General features: G+C 40.4%; 1 protein-coding gene across 2 annotated transcripts in view; it reads left to right on the top strand.

The window, feature by feature from the left end:
- The first annotated feature begins 9,193 nt into the window (after positions 1 to 9,193).
- Positions 9,194 to 21,347, top strand: part of TAFA1 (TAFA chemokine like family member 1) — a 467,162-nt gene continuing 455,008 nt past the window's right edge. Inside the window, exons 1-2 of one of the 2 annotated variants that reach the window (XR_004595219.2) lie at positions 9,194 to 10,107; positions 12,862 to 12,985. Coding sequence is in view for 1 of the 2 variants with exons in the window: in XM_034440605.3 (XP_034296496.1) it covers positions 10,069 to 10,107; positions 12,862 to 12,985 (163 nt within the window). In the remaining variant the exon portion in view is untranslated. The remainder of the gene's footprint in view (positions 10,108 to 12,861; positions 12,986 to 21,347) is intronic. The other variant, XM_034440605.3, reaches the window with a different exon arrangement.

Genomic DNA, 21,347 nt, shown 5'->3' with positions numbered 1-21,347 from the left:
TTCTCAGCTGTTCTAATACAGTCTGTTTTCAAACTGATTGCATCTGATAATACCTGCTGGGTCTGGGTCACAATAGGCACGTGTGCCGGAAGTGGCATGCAGAGCCATCTTTCCAGGCATGCCAGCCATCGCCCGTTGGTCTTCTGGGTTCCAGTGTGCCAGCCAGATGGTCTTCGCGTGCTCGGCAGCACCGGAAACCAGAAGAGCAGCTCCCTGGTGCGCTGAGGTCCCTGTTTCTGGCATGCACATGCGGACTGGCCAGCTGGTTTTCACGTGCGCATGTGTGCCAGAAACAGGAAGCCCATATGCATGCTGAAAACCAGAAGCTCAGCTTCCCAGTGCACACATGCACGCCGGGAAACTGCTCTTCTGGTTTCCAGCACTCCACTCCCATGTGTGCGTGCCGGGGAGCTGCTCTTCTGGTTTCCGGTGCTCCCCCCGCATACCCGCACACTTGGTTTGCCAACCCTGCACTATGCAATTCTTACATTATAAAGAATATTTTTTTTCTTGAATTAAACTTTACATTGGCCAATGTAGTTCTGTTGACCACAGTTCAGAAGTCATGTCCCATTGACTTTTTTTCCATGATGATGAGGATGAGGGAGAGAATGAGGATTTACTTTGGGGTTTCTGCCTGGCATGGGACACTTCCTGGATCATTCCGAATGGGTTGTAAAGGATATTGTGGGAAGCCCACCCCCCCAGAGAATGAAATATTTTGGGGGATATTAAGAGGCAGAATATTATATTTCCCCTAAAGGAGAAGTGGAGAAACATGTTCTTAAAGTCAGAAAGCAGCTCCAGTCTTCCTGTTACAAGAAAACAGCCTCAAGCAGAAGCCTGAAGTTTTTAGAGATGGATGTTTTGTACCCATTAAGAAAGCCAGGCCACGCTATTCATAAATAAAACACCTTCAGCCACAGCTCCCACAGAAGAGTGGAGCTGATGGGATTAAAAAGTAGAAAAACAAAGACTCCTAAAATCTACATTACACACCCAGCTCCAAGGACAGGGCATGACCTCCCGGTGTCAGTCCTGGAAGCCATCTTTTACTTTGGATCTTCAGGGCTGCCACATTTAGTGCTGTGGGAAACTGGGAGGGGGCATTGTATGGAGCAGGGGTGATATATAGTCATTCTTTTCTCTGAGAGTCAAGGACATCCTGCCCTGCACCTGGAGCAGTGGGACTGGGAGGCATCTCTAGTTGGGATGGTGTCTTGATTGGACCATGTAATGGACATGTGGGTGCTGGGGCAGGGATTTGGACTTTCTTTTGGGTGGGGAAAACTTGGAAGCTTTCAGAGTTGGGTTTTCCCAGATGTGCCAATATGACATCTCTAATAAAATGGAACTTTGAGGAACTTCTAGCCTTGGAGTCTTCTTTCATTGGGGTTGTTACTTGGAACCCTGACATGCAGCTACAATGGGAGTCAGGCAACAATAATTAGAATACTGAAAAGGCACACTCAAGCATAGGTCAAAGTACATTTCACAATGAACAGGCATCTCAATCACAAAGCCCCAAAGAATGTGTAAAAGCCCACCTATCTCAACCCCATTTAGTCAGCCGCCCCAGAAACATGCTGCTATCACTGAAGTTTCTGGCATCCAAATAAACAGAGATCTTCTTTCCTGCAGCCAGCCCCCATTTTACTTCCAGCATCTTTCTCCTGACTTGGAACCAGACCGGATTTTTCTTCCAACAATATCATGCCAGCAACTCAGATATAAGGCATCAATTGAAATTCTCTAATTCTGCTCTTATCAAAGAGTTGGGTCACGCATGTAAAAGTAGTCCTGACTTACATTCACTTAGAAACTGTTCAAAATTGCAGTGACAGTGAAAAATGTGTTTTACAACAAGCCCTTGTACTTACAACCATCAAAGCATCCCCATAGTCCTGTAGGAAATTAAAACCCACCCCTCTCTTAGAAAAATGAAATATTTTAGGAACTATTAAAAGGGCAGAATATTTTCCCTAAAAGGGAGGCAGAAACTCAGCCCACACCCCACCTTTGTTACTCGGATATTAAGGCCTGAGCCAGTCCATTCTACATAAGAAAGATCTACCTCCTTCAGGCAGAGCCATTTAATTGCCCTTCATTGCATCACCCATCAAGATTCAACCAAACATAACACACAGACAACCTAAAAGGCTAGCTATGATCTCTGACAGCAACCAATCAGGATATCTTCCTGTGCCCCGGGAAGTTCAAAACCAGAGAGGGTATAAAACCCAGGGACTCTCAGCATCTTTTCCCTTTTTGTTCACCCAAGATCGCCAAGGCATGTGATCCTGTTCATCAATAAACCTTCTTTCCAAGCAACTTCCATGAATCCAGTGTCTTTTTCCCCACTTGGAACTGAACCCAGAAGGATATTTCTTCCAACAGTCACATGACCAAAGTTCAGGAGCTTGGCTACTAGCGTATATCTACAATGGTTCCAACGTTCTAGGGTCATGGGATTGCCTATTTATTTATTTATTTATTTATTTATTTATTTATTTATTTATTTATTTTTAAAAATTTTATACCACCCCCTCTCCCGAAGGACTCAGGGCGGTGAACAGCCAAAATTAAAAAAACATACAATATAAACATTAAAATACTATAAAAACAAAATTAAATTTATATTGGCTTCCCCCAATTTAAAACCCCTTACCCATAAAATTCAGCAATTAAAAGATTTTTAACCCAGCCCAGCTTGCTGAAATAAAAAAGTCTTCAGAGCCACTTCCCTAGGGGGCTTCTGACAAGCAAAGTCAACTGAAACCAAATTCACATAATCACATGATTCCCTTAAGTACTGCAATGATTCCCTTAACAATTTATGGCAAAAAAAAAAAAAAGTCATAAAATATGGAGAATGACTCATTTTAAAAAAAAACACACCTTGTTTCGCAACAGAAATTCTGGTCCCAGTTGTAGACTATCTGTATTAGCACCAAGCCGAACATTGCAAACCATCAAATAGGAGTTTGAAAAACTCCTCGATCTGAATGATATCCAACATAGGATATGAAAAAATGAGAATACATGTTTGGAGAAATTTTGGGGCTGGATATCATTACACCCGAACAAACTCTGCACTTACAGCAGTCTCTCAGTCTGCAGATCAGCATTGCAGGAACACCCCCATTTTCAGGGCATGTGCCAGATTCTTAGGGTGAAGGAGTACTTATGGGAAACAGTTACATTTGCAAAGGCTCACTGAGAATTTCAGGGTACAGAACATGCCAGAAAATGGCCTCTTAGAACGAGTGCTCTTGCTATCGTAGCTTTGCTGCCTTGGCGGGGCACTATATGGCATTTTCAATCACCCACGATGAGAGCAAACTTCTTCCATACTGTCCTGAATCAATGGCACTGGGAGAAATCTGAAACTAGAAACGTGCCCTGACATGCCTGCCAGCATAAAAGCAGCCTGGAGAGATCTCCAGAGAGCAATTGAGCCAGCTGCACTTAGATACCGAAGAAGCATTTGACACGTTATGCAGACATATAGTCACACCATAAGCGCTAGAGACTCTAATACCCATTCTTCCCTATGTTATTTGGAAGCCTGATTATATCTCACCTCGTTGACCCCGGTTATAGCTTCTTTAACGGAGCTTATTTTGCAAGTCATGTTGTTATTTTTCAAATGTGGCATGAATAATTTGGTGTATTTTCCTTTTCGGCTTGCAGTGATTAGCATTGAAGAGATCTTTCTCCTTCTCCCCCATCCTTTCCCAACTCTTTTGTGTTTTTGGAGCTCAGAATATGACACAGAGGTTCGATCTGCTACACACAGCCTTGTTTTTACGGCTTTCAGAAAGTGCTGATGTATAAGACAAGCAGGCAAAGGGAACCCTTCAAAGTGCTACTCTGAGCTAATTTACAGCTGCAGGTAACAGCCATGTGTATGTCTAGTGGGATCCCGGGAAGATGAGTTTCCTCTGCTTTGTGTTTTCCCTGGAAGTTAAAATTGGCAACCACAACTTCAAAGCAGGTGTGAAAGCAACCATTATGGTATATGTGCTAAGAATGTATTTTACTGTTCTCAAGGAGATTGAAAAAAAAAATTAGGTCAGTTAACACTCTAAAGAGTTCAGCTTATTTAAAATTCCCTGAATACCAATTGCTCCATGAACACCAACCAGCATTCAGAAGATACAACAAAAACTCCTCAATCTCACAACAACAGTGGACAAACTCAACCATAATCACAACTGGGAAACTGTGAGCATCCTAGACCAAGCTAAATCTAAAACCTCTAGGAAATTCCTGGAAACTTGGCATTTGGACAAATAAATCCATGAATATGCCATAAATAAACCATAAGAAATAAACCATATTTATCTGCCATTCAAAAGCAATGATTTAAAAAAAAAAAGTTAAGAAGGAAAAAAAAAAGACCAGAACATATTCTTTTTTTTTTTTGCAAAAAGTTTTTTTTTTAATTTTTTTTCAAACACACAAATTACATCTTTTTGGAACAGAGCTTTGATCCAGTCAACAATTTGTTCAATTTTTTCTCATCTTTAACAAAATTTTATATATTCTATTTTGCCATAACACTTATTTCTTAATCTTAAATCACCTATTTCAACTAATACCATCTTAGAAAAAAGTTTACTCATATTTACTTAATCAAAACTATTATCCTTTTATTAACCCACCTTAAATCTTAATTCAGTTAATACCTCATACTACATTTCACAATTCTTACTCTAAATCCTCACTATTAACAATACAGCAGAACATATTCTTTTCAACACCCAACACCCAGATAAGCAAGGATTAACACCTGAGAACCAACCAGGGAGAAAGCAATACCCTAATCAAGAAACTATCAAGAAGAAAACCACACTCCTACTAAAACTGGCAGGGCAAGCTACTGTTTATAAACAAGGTGGAAACCCCACACTCACTGGCACTGATGATGTTCCCTAGTTGGGTAATGAAACATTTGCAAACAAATAACCTTGATCAGAGAGCGCCAAGGATTCCATAGTTCAACCCTGGGATAGGTGTGCTCTCTTCTATTGGATACATTTTTATTTTGGAAAAGAAGAAGAGATGTGCATTTCATCCTGGAGTTAAAGAGATGGAATAACGCTCTTATTACCTGGCTGGCAAGAAAACACCGATTGGTTTTAGTTCTTTGTGCTCAGTTATTGGTCACAAAGGACTGATTGATGAGGAGTTCTTTATTAGCTCACAAGTATATATAGTTGGAAGGTAGTCAAAACAACCTAAATCAGCCTTGAGTGCATTTTAGTGGAAGTCATCAATGTAACCCCAAGCTCATTTTTATGATTCTTGCATGCCCCCCTTCCAGCCCTAGATCCCACCACTGAGATTTGGTGCCAAATTACCCAATTACAACAAAGCAATTTCCTTTTGTTTTTTGGCAGGAAAGAATGACAATGAAGAATAGGGTAGTATTTGACAAGCTTAGCAGAGCTACTAGTATATAAAATAGCCCTCTGAACAAGGGAATGAACATTTTTGTTGTGTTCCCTTTGAAGATATTAGTATGCCACTGTCTTACCTCCTTCATTTCTCAATGCTAATTGATATCTCTGAAACTTAGCAAAGAAGATTATTGGCATAATGATAATTGTAGCTGTTTATTAATTGATCTGGCAAATGGGATAATTTGCATGTTAAAAAGGAAAGAACATTGTGAAAATCTCAATCTACCATTCATGAATCATCTATTCTAGAGAAATTCCTTGATATGGAGAAGGGGTGCAAGGGACACAAATGCTGGTGGCTTAAAGCCGGAGTAAAGGTTATGGTAGATTTCAATTGGTGGTGCATTTTGGAGCTTGTTGTATTCTACTGAAATAGTGCATGCCTTCATGTCAAGACCTTGTATGTAGCAGAAAGCAATGTATTTTAACTGATACCTGTTCACTGGATGTACTTACATCTCATTAAGGAACTGGCATTCCTAAATTTGCTTAAGTCAAAGGCTTAAACCCAATTCTCTGTATGCTTATTTGGTTTGTTATTTGTTCAACTGAGGTCAGTGAGACTTGCTCACCAGAATTGCAAATATGTTGTCCATGTTGTCAGTATAAATATAAGAGGAGAGGAAAGGAGAAGTAGTTCTGCAAATTGCCTTTTAAAATGTTGGCATCAAATAATATAACAATGCAAAAAATGTTCATCAAAGAAAGCCCTCATGTAGGGCATGATCAGAGTGGAAAAGAGAAAGCACTTGTTTTTATCCCCACCCCGACCCCCAAAAAAGATGTCCACATATACTGCAGTGGTGAGACCACACTTAGCATACTGCATCCAGTTCTGGTCACCATGATACAGAAAGCATTTTGAAGCCCTAAAAAGAATGTAGATAAGACCAACAAAGATGATAAGGGGTCTGGAGGTTAAGCCACATGATGAACGATTGAGGGAATTCATATGCCTAGTCTAACAAAGAGGAGGGTTAGAGCAGGGGTGAAATCCAGCAGGTTCTGACAGGTTCTGGAGAACCAGTAGTGGAAATTTTGAGCAGTTTGGAGAACCGGAAAATACCACCTCTGGCTAGCCCCAGAGTGGGGTGGGAATGGGGATTTTGCAGTATCCTTCCCCTGCCACGCCCACCAAGCCACACCACACCATGCCCACCAAGCCATGCCCACAGAACCGGTAGTAAAAAAAAAATTGGATTTCACCACTGGTTAGAGGTGATATGATAGGAGTCTTCCACTACTTTTTTTTTTTTTTTTTAAATTGATTTATATGCCGCCCTTCTCCGGAGACTCAGGGCAGCTTACAATGCGTTAAGCAATAGCCTTCATTCTTTTGTATATTTTATACAAAGTCAGCTTATTGCCCCCACAAACTGGGTCCTCATTTCACCTACCTTAGAAAGGATGGAAGGCTGAGTCAACCTTGAGCCTTGGAGAGATTTGAACGAGCAGAAATTGCAGGCAGCTGTGTTAATAACAGGATGCATTAAACCACTGTACTATCAAGGCTCTTCATAAACTACTTGAGGAGTTTATCACAGAGAAAGGGTTGATGTATTCTCCAAAGCACCTGAGAATAGGAGAAGAAGTAAAAGATAGGACATCATCGAAGAGAGATCCACTCAAGTACTAAGGAAAATTTTCCTGACAGTGAGAAGAATTAATCAGTGGAACAGCTTCCCTCTGAACGTTGTGGGTGCTTACAGAAAGTTTTCAAGAAGAGTTTGGACAGCCATTGATCCAGAATGGTCTAGGGTATCCTGCTTGAGCAGGATGTTAGAATAGAAGCACTCCAAGGCCCCTTCTAACCCTATTATTCTATGTACTATGTCCTTCACTATTTCAAAACTAAAATACAATAACATGTCTTGCAAAATTAACCAGTGTTTTCTCTCATTGATCTGAGGAAGTGAGATGTTTACAAGTTTTAGCAACTTTTTCCATTCAATGGGAAATAAATCACAGTTCATTTTGGCTGGCTTATGTTCATTTTGTAAAAAAAACCAGTATTTAGCATAAGTACTAAGTGCAAAGTTCTCTCTCTCTCTCTCTCTCTCTCTCTCTCTCTCTCTCTCTCTCTCTCTCTCTCTCTCTCTCTCTCCCTCTCTCCCTCTCTCCCTCTCTCCCTCTCTCCCCCCCTCTCTCCATTCTCTCTCTCTCCATTCTCTCTCTCTCCATTCTCTCTCTCTCCATTCTCTCTCCATTCTCTGTCTCTGTCTCTGTCTCTCTCTCTCTGTGTGTGTGTGTGTGTGTGTATCAGTTTTCTCTACAGAACTCTTTTCAAAGCAACCACACCTAGTAAACATTATCCATACCTCAGCAGCAACACACTTTTGACTACTGCAATGTCCTGTAAGCAGAGCTACCCTCGAAATATATTCTGAGTGCAAATGATGAAACATGTGCTAGCTAGGCTACTTATGGAGAATCATGTGATGCTTCTTCTGAAAGATCAGAACTAGCTTCTAGTGGCCTTCAGAATATTGGTATTGACCCATCAGCTCACATAGCACTCACTGGAAGCTTCTCCAAGATCAGGAAAGGCTTCTGTTGTGTTCAGAATATTGGTATTGACCCATAAAGCTCTTAATACCTTTGGGATTAACCATCCATAGATCTGCCTTTCCTGCTATGAATTTTCCTGGATACTAAAATCAGCAGGACAAGAGGCCTTCGTTTCAAAATTGAAGATGACCTTCCAATTAGGAACTTGTCTGTGTGGTAAGCAGGAAAGGTTACTTGGCTCCTCAGCTGTTGAAGATCTGATTTGTCTATGTTTTATTTTAATTCTGATATTAGCTGTTAATGTTGTTTTAATTTATATTTTGTGTTTCTTTTCATTTGGATTGTTTTAATTTATAAGTTGGATGTCTTTGTCACAGCTCCAAGCTTGGTACTTAAAACAGAAACACAGGGTAGAAATTCAAGAAAGGAAAAAGAAAAAAAACCAACAATATTGAATCAGTTTTGGGAGCACATAAATGTCAACAGTCTTGTTTGTGATTAATAACTTAATTGTGAACATTCACATCTGCATGAAAGGTGTGTGTGTGCGTGTGTGTTTATGTATAGGAGAGGGAGATTCAGAGCATTATCATTTGACTGCCAATAATTATTTTGGATCTCTAATTTAATATATAACAGTGATGGTTAAAAAAAATGTGCTCACCTTCTAGAGATTGTTGGCTGTACTTATTTTCAGAGTGTTGGTTATTGACATACCTGCACAAAGCTAGAATTGCCAACATTTACACACTGATCAGTTTTTAATCATTTGCAATCATGTACCCCATTTGGGGGACAATGTGGACGGTGACCAGGGTGAAGAAAAAGAGGGATGGTGTCTTGATCTGGTTATTATGTCAACTTATACATTCAGAGAGTTACTGGTTTCATTTAGCCAAATTCCTTTAATCGGATGCACCAAAACAAAACAAAACAAAAAAACCCTCGCTTTCCCTCTGATGGGAGTGAAAAATAACACGACCATCACCCTTCTGTCTCTCTGCAAAGTGGCACAAGACCCCTGGTAATATTAAGGAAGGGGTGTTGTGTATTTCTCCAGGGGGATCGGTAGCCACCCTCAAATGCCAAGCAAGCGTGCACTCTAGGGAAAAAGCTGAGGACTCCGTTTTGCACACTCCTTTCCTTGATGACTAATTGGGTTACCTCTCTCCCCCCACTCTCCCGCCCCCCCTCCACTCTTCCCCCATTGCCTGGTCACATTTTGAACTGCCGACGCTTTCCTGCCCATGCTCAGCCTGCTTCCCCGGGGTTTTCCCCTCCCTTCTCTCTGATGCTGCGGGGAGGAGGGAGAACCCCCTGGCTGCTGGCTGGCTGGCTGGCTGGTTGGCACACACCGAGTGGCAGAAATGCTCAACCCTGCCCGTCTTTAAAAGGCAGCTTTCGGGCGGGTGTGGAAGGCAGGAGAGTTGAGCAGGTGAGGCAATTCGGGGCTGCTGGTTACCTTCAAGGGGGTCGTGTCCCTTTAAGAGATGCGAGACTTTCACCGAACCGGGGATATATTAAAACAGACAATCGGCACCGGGTATTGCCAGGCTGGGCTTTAGCCTAACGGTACATTTATCTGCTTTTACTCCGGCGTTCAGTACCTTGGAGAGCGAGCGATTGAGCGAGCCCGGTCTGTCATTCAACGGCCACCGCTCTTCCAGCAGAAGTGTCCGGGAAGCCACGAATTATCTCCAGATCACTCCAAAGGTCTCCTCAAGCCAGAAGGGCGACGCTCGGGAGAGTGATTTAAAGGTGAAATGACGGGGGTTTTCCGTCCCACCAACCTTGGCTACTTTTATGAAAGCCTGTGAGAGACCCGGAGCAAAGAAGAGCCAGCTTGGATATCTCTCTAACAGTTGGACGGAGGAGTCCTGCCAGCCAGACCGTGGTGGGGTGGGAGAGAGAGAGACGCCGACCAGCCCATCCGAGACGCCTGGGGTTGCCTTTGGTCTTCAGGAGAAGACATCCCGAGGAAAAAAAAAACAGACCATTTTTGCTTGCCCCGGAGGGCTGAAGTGGATTTTTATCGCCCCCCACTGTGGTCCATCCAAATGGATTTGAAAAAGTGTTAAAATCTTTCCAATGTATGCTTCCAGAGCGCTCTGCTTTGGCTTGCAGTACTCAGGTAAGGCAGCCTTTTCCCAGACTTCAGAGGCAGCCCAGCGCAAACCGGGGAAGAGCTTCCTCCGCCCGTAGCTTGCGAGGATTTCGGTGGGGTTAGGAGAAAAAAGAATCGGGCAGGTTTGGGGAGGAGCGGAGGGGAGGGAGAAGGCGAAGCATTCCTCAGGAAAGGCAAAGAATTGGAGCGATTTCCAGAAAATAAAAGTTTATTAAAATGATGACCTCCTCCCCTCTGCCCTCTCAAGATGGATGTTGGGAGGCTGAAACTGGAAGGGGGGGCAGATAAAGAGGAAGGGGATTTAAAATAATGTCTTCCATGCGGTTCAAAGATCATAGTAAGGCGAGGGGGGGGGGTTCATCAGCTCTTTATGTTCCTCCTACCACCTCTTTTTCCTTCTTCTTTTGCTCACTGCTTAGCTGGTGAAAAATAATAATAATAATAAAAAGTTCAGGTTGAATTAGAGCACTTGAGGGATGGAAGTCTCCGCTGAGACTCCTCTTTTTCTTCCTTTAATGTTTGTTGATGTCATAAGTGAACCCCTCCCTTGCAAAGCAGGGAGGGAGAGGAAGACCGCTCTCTAAATCGATCCAGTTCTGCATGGGTTTGGATATGATGACTGTAGGATCGCAGGATGCTTTGTTTGGGGAAGGGGGGTGTAAAGAAGGAAGCAAAGAGAGAGGGTCTTTCATTTGGAGTGAAGTGAAAGTCAGAAAGAAAAAGAAAGAAAGAAAGAAAGAAAGAAAGAAAGAAAGAAAGAAAGAAAGAAAGAAAAAGAAAGAAAGAAAGAAAGAAAGAAAGAAAGAAAGAAGAATGAGCTGTGAAGCTATAAAGTAAATTGCTGTTTACTTGGGCAAGTATATTAGATAGGCAGAGACGGCGATTTAAATGGCAGCTGCTGGAGACAATAGTCTCTTGCCATTTTGCAATATTAAGTGTCTCCTTTAAAAAGTTGGACTTGAGCTGTCCTCTTTCCGACCAGCAGCCTTTTGCAGATATCCTTGTTAAACGATGCTTAAAAATAGTTAATCGCAAAAACATAAGTTACATCTCGGCTTGACATTGACACACTGCAGTGGATCAGATCTTTTCCGCTTAACCAAAACAGAAGGGTGATTCTTTCTCCCCCCTTTCTTATTTTAGCCTTAGTCTTAACTGCTTCCAAATTAACCCTGAGAAACCTGAAGGAGGTTTCTTGGAGTCTGGAAATCTTTTCTTCCCCTCGTCTTCAAAAAAAGAACGATGCTCCACTGATTGGGTTATTAGAAAGAAAATGCCATCTTGTCATTGGCTGAGTAAGGACTGTGCCTGTGGTTTGATTAATTTGGCAATGTGAAAAGCAACAGAAGGAGTTGCTCGAAATGCTGGACGGTGCACGGAATAGCCAACACTTGGCAGGCACCGAAAGCATTGCAGAGAGGCTGTGAACTTTATGCATGCATTCACATGCATACGTACACTTTTACATAGAGGCCATCTGAACCATACAATCGTTGATGCCCCAGAAATGAAATCAAGGGTTCACAAACCAGGCCTTGACAAAGAAGGACCTTCCATTTTTGGGACGAGCGTGTCATTCACACTAATGCTTTTTTCTGTTAGTTGCCAAAGGGCACACAGATGAGTTTTTGTGTTTAGGTGAATTTAGATAAAATACAAGGTTGGAGCAAAGGTTGGCAGCTTTGCTTTGTTAAAATGGGGGAAGGAAGCATATGTTTCTGAGAAACCGTTGCTTTGCCTGGCAGACCAGATGATAATAAAATTTTAATGGCTTGTGAGTTGAGCCTGATGCAGTTAAGTATGATACTGAAAGGTATCAGAATTCCCAGACTGGGCAGGGAGATTATACGCAATAACTTTCAGCCGTACAGCCAGTATTTTATGAAGCTTTGAGATTGTACTTTGATGTATGTAAATGGAAGAGTTAGTGCCGTAATAAGCAATCCTCAATAGCAAAAAGGATGTTGTAGGAGTGATACTCCCATTTCCTGTTCAACAGAATGTAACAAGGAGAAAATAGCCTCAGACGTGCCCCTTGGGCTTCTTTTTGCTGCTGTGTGGAATAACTCTTGAAAACGAGAGTTATCCTTTCAGACAAGTTGACTGTCAACAGGGCATATCCACAACAGAAATGAACAGAAATGTTAGTGTCACTTATAGTGGACGACTGAAAACCTAGAGGTATAAACTACTGCAAAGTATAAATGGCATGGTTAATATATATGTGTATAATTCAACTGCCTAACATGCAGGAAGCCCAAGTTCGAATCCGCGTAAGGGTATGGCTAGCTGATGAAAGCTAAAAAGCTTGAAATAGATCTATACTAGTCTCCCTTTATTTCTTTATCAGCAAAAATATAAATTATATATATATATATATATGTATATATATATGTGTGTATATATATATGTGTGTATATATATATAAACAGCAAGGCATGAATGTCTAATCTTCTGCCTTCAAATGTGCCCTCCGGAAGACCAGCCCTTTAGTGTGACTTTTGCAATTCAAGCCAAGCTCATCAGCTGCAGCTTGGCTTCCACTAGCCCTGGGCTTCTTTTACAAATAAATTTCATTTATGTTCCTGAATTATTTAAAGTTGGTGTAGAAGCAGGTCTCGAGGTCTCTTGAATATGCTCTTTGATATATGAAAACCACAGCCTGGATGAAAGATGGAAAGAAGAACTAATAGACCTGAAAGGAAATAGAAGGTGATCCTGCTTGGTGGAATGCTAACTCTTGCCTTTCCTTTCCTTCAGAGAATGGCCATGGTCTCTGCAATGTCCTGGGTCCTGTATTTGTGGATAAGTGCCTGTGCTGTACTGCTCTGTCAAGGGTCCCTTCAGCAAACATTTCAGCAGCATCAGCATCTGCCCAGACCAGGTAAGATTATTCACAGTGGATACTGCTAGAGATGCCAGAATAGGCCTGTGAGTATGGATTCTGTGCAATCAGCTCACATTTAAAAAAATCTGATATTGTAGGCAACTCAATGCTTGCTTGTCTGGAAGGGAAGTACAACACTTGTTTAGGTGGTGTATTTGTGTTTTTCTCTCTTTCTCTCTCTGTGACTTCTTTTTCCCACTTTACATTGGAAGGTCACTGTGGGTAACTCATACCGTTTACAATTCAGTCTTTACTTAATACACTGTGATATATGTGGGGGTGGATAGAAAATCGACCTTATTAAAAGTCACAGGTTACAAAGCTTAAGGTATAGATTTTATTGGCTGGGGAGTAGGCAACTGAGGCATTAGAGCCCTGTATTAAAAACAAATATCCACAAAGGGACCAGTGCTTAAATTGTAGGTCTGGGAAAAGTAGGAAAGACCAAGGAGAAAGCAATATCTTTCCCAGTGGGTATATTTTAACACCTTGGAGGACCTGTCAGAAAAATGTCAGAGAAAATATAAGCATATATTATACATGATATGCATATTCTTAGTTCTATTTATATACCATGGTACTATTTGGACTTACATTCTGGTAAGTGAGCCTATAGTTGCAGCTTAAGTCATCTTTTGGCGACCCTTTACTTTAATTCCCATGCTGTAAAAATATTTGTTCTCCCAGAATGATGGCACGGAGTGTGAACAACAGTGAGCCATTGCCTGAATTTGTCACAGATGGTGATTTATGGTCATTCAATGAGAAGTATTTCTAAAGATGCTTGGAGGTTGAAGGAAGGAAAAGGATATTTGTGTTGGAAATAGAAATTGATTAGGGTAAGATTGAGTTTAAGGCATTTCATTACAATGCTATTCCTCAAGTGGAGATCAACTATGCAATATTTCAAAGCTGACGGTTTGTTTGGGACTTGCTTCATGGCTTATGATTCAGGAAATGATCAATCATAATGATCAATGATGAGCTATATAAGACCACTCTATTGGAAATCTGTCTTTGGAAAGAAGGGTTTAGGAAAACAAAATGACGATGGCGGGACTTGTTTGTTTGGGCTTTGTTGTTCCAAGATGAAATGACCGTGATACCATTTTAAAATCTACTCTCAAAGATCAGATCTAAATGTATGAAGATGGATGGATGAAAACATGGGTTCATACAATGTGGGCTGAGAATTTAATGTAGGATTCAACTTCAGACTTCACTGAATCTCTGATCCAAGATGGAATAGTCTGAGAAAGAATGACTAAGAATAATTCATAAGGACAATAAAAAAATAATTGATTGAAGATTTTTCCTAGATGAGCCCAAAAATGTCAAGTTGCACTAGATCACCCATTTTCTTTATTGAAACATTACTAGTACATCCATCATTTTAATAGAGGAGAAAATAATAATGGTTGTGTTTGATGCATTCAGTTTTAAGCTTTAAACATTGATTGCTCATGTACGACTTTCTACTTTTAATGATTAAAATGACAATTATTAGGTGAACTGTTTAGATGTTTTCCTCTGGAAGAACATCAAAAGAAGTATACCAAACGCCTATAGATACAGAAAAGTGCTCTCTGTTGTATGGCATTGATGACGACACAATGGATTAGCAAGTCCATAAATAATAATTTTTAAAAAACAGTGAAAAAGAAAATGAGATCTCATTTTTGCACAATCAGGTGAAACAAGCGACATGATGAGAGAGAGAGAGAAAAAAATGAGGGATAGATATTCCTGTGGCTTGGAGTATTTGCCTAAGCTTGAAAAATTGCCTCCTTTATTGAAGTAGAAGAGAATGGCATAGAATGCATACAGAATGTTGAAGAAATGGGAAATATGACATGTCTTGCGCAGGGGCTGTGAATATAGATAGAGTGAAGATTTTACAACTGTCTCATCACCTGCTTAGGAACAGCAGAGCTGTTCCTCTTGTGAGACTTTGAAGCAGTCAGCCTGCACCCTACATGAGTAAGATTGATGGTGTTCTGATCCAAGGCAACCAATTTCAGTCTCTCAAGAAATAATCCACTACTCTGACAGATGAGTGGAATTTGACAGAAATGCTCACGATGGTTTCACATTGCTACAAGTCTGCAGAGGGCAAGACTCCAAGGAACCTCTAGAAAGATACAGCTGCATGGTTTTTTTGTTTGTTTGTTTGTTTTTGAGAAGGTCCTGTTGGCATAATGTGGAAATTGTGCACACAGACACATACACATTGGTGATCTGACTGGATAATGCATGTGGGAGATATACCCAGCAAAGAATGAAAATATGCTAATGATGAAAACGAACGGAGGTTTTTTAACATATTCAGCTTGGTCTCCAAGCATTTGCTATTTTTCAGACAGATATTATTAGGAATTCATCATTTAGTCTGAGTTAGCCACTTTGACTTAGCCACTGTTTAAGGAAGATTGAAACATTGCAGCAAGGGGAAAAAACAGGGAATTAAAAATCAGACAAGTTGGATAAATAGATAATTTTTTTAATGTGTGACTTGTTTTATGACACTTCGCTGTTTTTAACAGAATAAAACCAGCCATAATTGACTGTATCTCCTCCTCCATCATCATCATGAGCTACAATATTTCATTGCTAGTTTATAATCATTGTCAGGGTCCCTAATTTATAAGAGACAAGAGCCTGCTACTCCCAAATTTGCGAATTTGGGAGTAGAACTATCAAAGTGCAAAGAAATGGAGGAAGACAACTTGTCTCTTGCATCCTTGCCTCTGTAAATTAAAGATCAGTGTATAGCATGTTAAGTATTATCAAATGTAAACAACTTCTATTGTTCTTGAACCGGGATTCATAAACATGGGTTAACATTTATTTTTTTAAAAAAAAAACCTGAAAAGTTAATATAGCAAAATTGGAGCACAATGTTCAGTTGTTTTAATTAAATTGAATTGGCACAAAGACATGTAGGGCATGCTTGATAGTTTCTACTTCTGCTCTCAAAAAACAGGCTTAGATGTGGGGTTTTCATGATGAAACACCTGCTGTTTCAATTCCATGGCTCCCCTGTAGTGGTTTTGTTGGTCCTCTTTAGCACCTGGCTTTCTGTTGGATCTATCCAACCTTTCTCTTCAATCCTGAGTCCATTGAATTGGAAACAAAAAAGTACTTAAAGGGAATAGGGGAAAAAAAGAGAGAGAAAGAAATGGGAAGGGTCACCACAGGCATCGTTTTCTTGGTTTGCTTAGCACATGCTAGCTTCAAATGCTGGTAATGCAGTTTTGATGTACAACATCTGCTGCAAAAAGTAGGAATTAATCTTTTTGCTTTCATTTTGTTACCCATGTGAAAACGACAACATGACAGTTAATTACTAGCCTCAGCACTTGCAGGCTTTGCGTGCACAGTACATTCACTCACGGGTACCTGAAGTTTACCCATTTTGCTTGATTTTCTGAGTTTGCAGACACTCCAAGAAATCATACAAACTGCTTTCAGAATACATGCTTAGCTAACATGTCTTTTTAGTGCCAAGTTAAAAAAAAAAAGTGCTAGACTGGCTTCTTGTTTTAAAAGTAGGGGGCTTCTATCGCAGCTTCCCTTGATCTACAGAGTTCCTTAGGAATGTACAAGGTAGCTCAATGTCTATGGAGATTCTCAGTCATCCAGATCGTGGTTGTCCCAAAGGAGAAACTTCTTCTGCTCTTCTTGGATGAGAAGCGAAACATCTTCAAAGAAAAACAAGAAAGTCCAGTTGCCTCTTGAAAAAGCACCTTTGGTACAAGGTGGCTATTATTATAAGGTTACTTCATATGCAGAATCACACATTGTCTACTTAGATCAGGGGTGTCAAACTGAATTTCTTCGAGGGCCGGATCAGCAGTGTAGTTCTTTGCGGGATGGCTGGGGTGGGGAAGATGGAATGGATGCCTCCTGCAGCACTTTGCCAGCCAAAACTGGCCACACGGCCCTCCCGCAGCCCATTTTGGCCAGCAGAGAGGTACAGGAGGCCGTCTAGGCCAAAAATGGGCCACGCGGGGCCACACACATCCTCCCACACACTGTTTTGTCTGTCAGAGGCACTGAGGGCCACTCTTTGCTATTTTCAGGCCAGCCCCATGGGCCAGATTTAAGCACCCTGCAGGCTGGATCCCCTGACTTAGATGCAATAGTTTGCTGTGCTTTTTAATGAATTGTAATGAAAGCTGGTGTCAAGGTTTGAGTTCTTTATTTGTCAGGTACAACTGGAATCTGCTACACTCGCTCTGAATAAGTGCAATAAAATGTCTGCTTTGGGATGGGGTATAAAACTGCACAAGGGAAGAACAAGTACATTCACTCAAAAGGCTTTTAATTTATACAGGGGACATACAGGAAATAGATTTGAGAATGATGTCACTAATATATGTGTAAAACAACAGAACAAGCCAGAATCAGCTATCCAAAAGCATTAGAAGCATAGAGGAAATTAGAAGTACAAGCACAAGGAATGTAAAGGAAAACATCAATTTACTAGTTACTGAATTAATAAACAAGAGCAGTCTTCTCCAAGCCAGAGCTTTCAAAATATCCTGAAATATAATTCTCATTATCCATAGCTAACTTGGTAGGAGACAACAAGATCTGTAGTTCAATATATGTGGATGCTAATATAGTGTGGAAGGCCATGCTAGAAAGATAAATTACTTCTTAATTTTTCACTTTAACCCCTGGTAGAATAAAAAAGCAACAGTGGAATAATTATAGTAATCTACCTTATAGTTTGAGGATTGTCTTTTACTTAAGGTTGTTAACCTTTTGGTTTCAAAATTATGGAGCAGGGAGAGGCAACAACTAGATGGGATTGGGTTGCCTATTAGAAACTTCACTGTCCATAACATGTAGTGATGGAGAAGTTTCTATTGCAGAGGAAATGCATGATAGGAATACTACTTCTAAGCTACTTCTTTTGGTGTTCTCTGTTCACATTGCCCATTGTAGGGGGGAAAAAATAGATGGGCCTTTTTTGGTACTCAACATGATGGGCTTGAATGAGCCTAGCATCTATAAATTGTGGTTCACTACGTAGTATATAACCCACAGCCAGGACCATGGAAACTCTTGTTCTTATTCGCTCATCCTGGAGAGGCAGCATTAATTTTACATCTATTAGCATGCATGTAGTTTGCACTTGACCTGAGAATTCACAGAATATGAAAACCGGCCCTAAAAGGGGGAAGGCCTTAAGTGCCCAGCCGGTTCTTTCTGGTGCCTTGTCATTTGCAATGTGAGATGCATTTTCTGGCCCTCTCCCACATTGACACATCATGCTTGGCTTTCTTGAAGTGCAAATTTGGAAGCCTGGCTGATTCAACCAGAGCCTTTCAACACTCAGAGCTGTTTGTGTATTTGCTGTCATTACTACAAGGAGGCATTGCTTTGATTCTTCAGGCCTGAGGAAAATTACAAACTGACAAATGCATCCCTCAAAGGCGAGATCTGCATTCTCTGCTCCAGTTGTTTCAGATGCTTGCCTTTAATTATTAGCTTGTATAGACTTACCATGAGTGGAAAAGGTATCTTTTCCACTTAAGAATAAATGATTATTTATGTCTTTCCTCTTCCTGCAGTTGTAGCAAACAGATTTTTTAAAAAAATACATTTTCATTTCTAGTCCGTCACAAAAATGAGTTTTGCTAAGAGCAAGGTTTTGCCTCCTTCTGGGATTTTATATTTTTCACTAGCTTCAGAGGCTCTAAACAGAGCTGTTCTGTATTGCTAAACTTTATTTAAGAATTAAATGTATGGGGAACTCCATTCCTGTTTGTTTGGGGCAGGTAATTGCAGTTTGGAATGCAGCATACATTGGTATTATGGTTCGCCCCCTCTAAAAAATAAATCTTGTCCTGTTGAAGAATTTTGGCTATTAATGGAAGTGAATTAAGTTACTAAGCAATAGAACAACTCATTGCAGTCCATGAACGAAGAAGTAAGCTGCAGGATTTGGAATATTCCGTCTAAAGTAAAAGGAAGAATGAAGTATGTCCATTCATTCTGTATAAATGAATGTTTTATGTCTACCAAACAACATTCATGTGCTACTGACCTCCTTTTCCAGTCTTCTATTGTTGTAATATCTCCACCTCACTTCTTTCTCGTATTTGTAGCTTCTAAAGAGAGGAAATTGAAAATTTGCAGAGGCGTCTGCCTATCAGAAACAGTTCAGCAGTAATTGTAAACTCAATTTTATTATATTGTCTGTAGAATCATATAATAAAGAAAAGGCCTACCTGGATATGTAACTGAATCCCAACACCAGGAATTTAGGAATAGCTTTCCTAAAAGGTTAAAAACGAAATCTTATTTATACATTTGCATGGAAGTCCAATGAACATCGGTACACTATATTCCTAATAACTCTTTTAATTAAGATAATACCTTTATATTAAGGGACTCTCATCATCATAGATTCAGTGTTCCCGAACTTATAAACCATGGTTTATTAGAATAAACCTGTTGAGGATACACTTTTCTCTCCCCTCCACCCACATTCTTTCCATTAAATTTAACAGGGCAACTATAATTTTAAAGCTTGTTGAAAATCTGAATCAAACTAGAATCAGGAAATTGCTTCTTCACACTGATACAAGACAAACGGGTCACACTACTATCTCTCTTTAGATAGATATCTGTCTTTTCTATGAAGATAACAGCTGTAAATGTACAGAAACGTTAAAGGTTTAAACATGGGATACCTTTTAGAACTTGTAAAGGATTGGCATTTCAAATATTTATAAGTGTGTCAGATTACCATAATTATAGCAGATAACAGAGTGTGTTATTTCTTTAGCATCCTTCCAAAGAGAGGATGATACACATAGAAGATCCCTCAAGGAAGGGGACTTACCTTATCAAAAAACCCAAAGCACAGTTTTATATAGTGAAATTCTATTATTACTTCTGGACTTGTATTAGTCCTACCATAAAGGGATTTCTGGATTTGCAAATTGTGCCCAAAAGAAACTGCCCAAGTTAATTGTGCATAAAGGAGGGCCAGGTTTTCAGGTCTTCATGTTCAACTCACAATATTAATAAGAGCCGTGCTGGCATAGTGGTTAGAATGCAGTTTTGCAGGCTGACTGCCCACTGCCAGGAGTTCGATCCTGACTAGCTGAAGGTTGACTCAGCCTTCCATCTTTCTGAGGTCAGTAAAATGGGGATCCAGATTGTTGGGGGCAATATGCTCTGTAAACCACTTAGAGAGGGCTGTAAAGCACTATGAAGCAGTATATAAGTCTAAATGCTATTGCTCTTGTTATTCCTGCAAATTAAAGCACAGCACAGCACTATTGCTATTGCTATCAGAGACAGCCCAAGGATGTGATGCCTAGGGCAAAACCTTCAGGAACTTTGGGAGTACAGTATGGGAGCCACCCATACATGGGGAATTAGACAGCTTGCTCTGTTTAGCTCACTATTCCTCCAGTCCTTAAATGTCTACTGAACCACATGGAAACTTGTAATTGGCTCTAATTGTTTCTGCTGTAATGATGCAGATATCAATATATCAGGCTGTAAATTCCCCAGTTTTGTCCCCTTTAAAACCTTCTTTTAGGCTGTATTAGAATAGGCATTGAGATTTTGTTCTGCAACGATATCTTGCTTTGTTGAAACGTATAGTGTACTCCACTCTTGCCTGGTTTCATTCTACTGCCTCTCCCACCTTTCATTCAGTATTCTGTAACTGCTAAACAGAATTTCTTTTACATTTATGTCTCCTTAGGGTGCTTTCTTGTTTCTGAGACTTAACAAGATTACTCCAATCATGATTACCCCACTTCTTGAGTCTCAGTCACCCTTGGTCTGTACTGCTGTTATAACTCACTGCATAGGTGGAATCCCTGCCACAATGTCATCTCTGATCTGAAATTCATGATGGGATACTGATGGAGGAAAGAGAGAACAAGGCATTTATGGACCACAGAAAAGTAAAATGTTGATAAAAGCTATTGATCAACAATAGATGGAAGTACTGGGCTGACTATAATGTTTTGATACAGTAGAATATCCCTGACTGCTGAAAACCTGACAGGTTTCTTTCTTTCTTTCTTTCTTTTTTTTTACTATTTGAGGAGGGAACCATGTGAATATTGCAATGGAAGGCCTAAAAGAGGGACAACACCCAACAAACTTTCCATACTTTCTCCTCAAACCATAGTTCCACCCACATTTGTGTGATTTGCCCCCATCTGCTTCATCTCCCTCAGCCTTCCCAAGATTTTAAGTTGGTTAGCAAATGTTTCCCACCCACCTTTGCACTTTAAGAGTAAAAAATAAAAGGGGGGGTGGGAAGCGACAAACATTTTCAGAACATTTTTCAAGATGTTATTTATTTATTTGTTCTCTT

Source organism: Pantherophis guttatus, chromosome 2, assembly GCF_059756535.1.
Source record: "Pantherophis guttatus breed Tessera chromosome 2, ASM5975653v1, whole genome shotgun sequence".
Taxonomy (NCBI): Eukaryota; Metazoa; Chordata; class Lepidosauria; order Squamata; family Colubridae; genus Pantherophis; species Pantherophis guttatus.
This window is presented reverse-complemented; position numbering and strand designations above follow the sequence as displayed.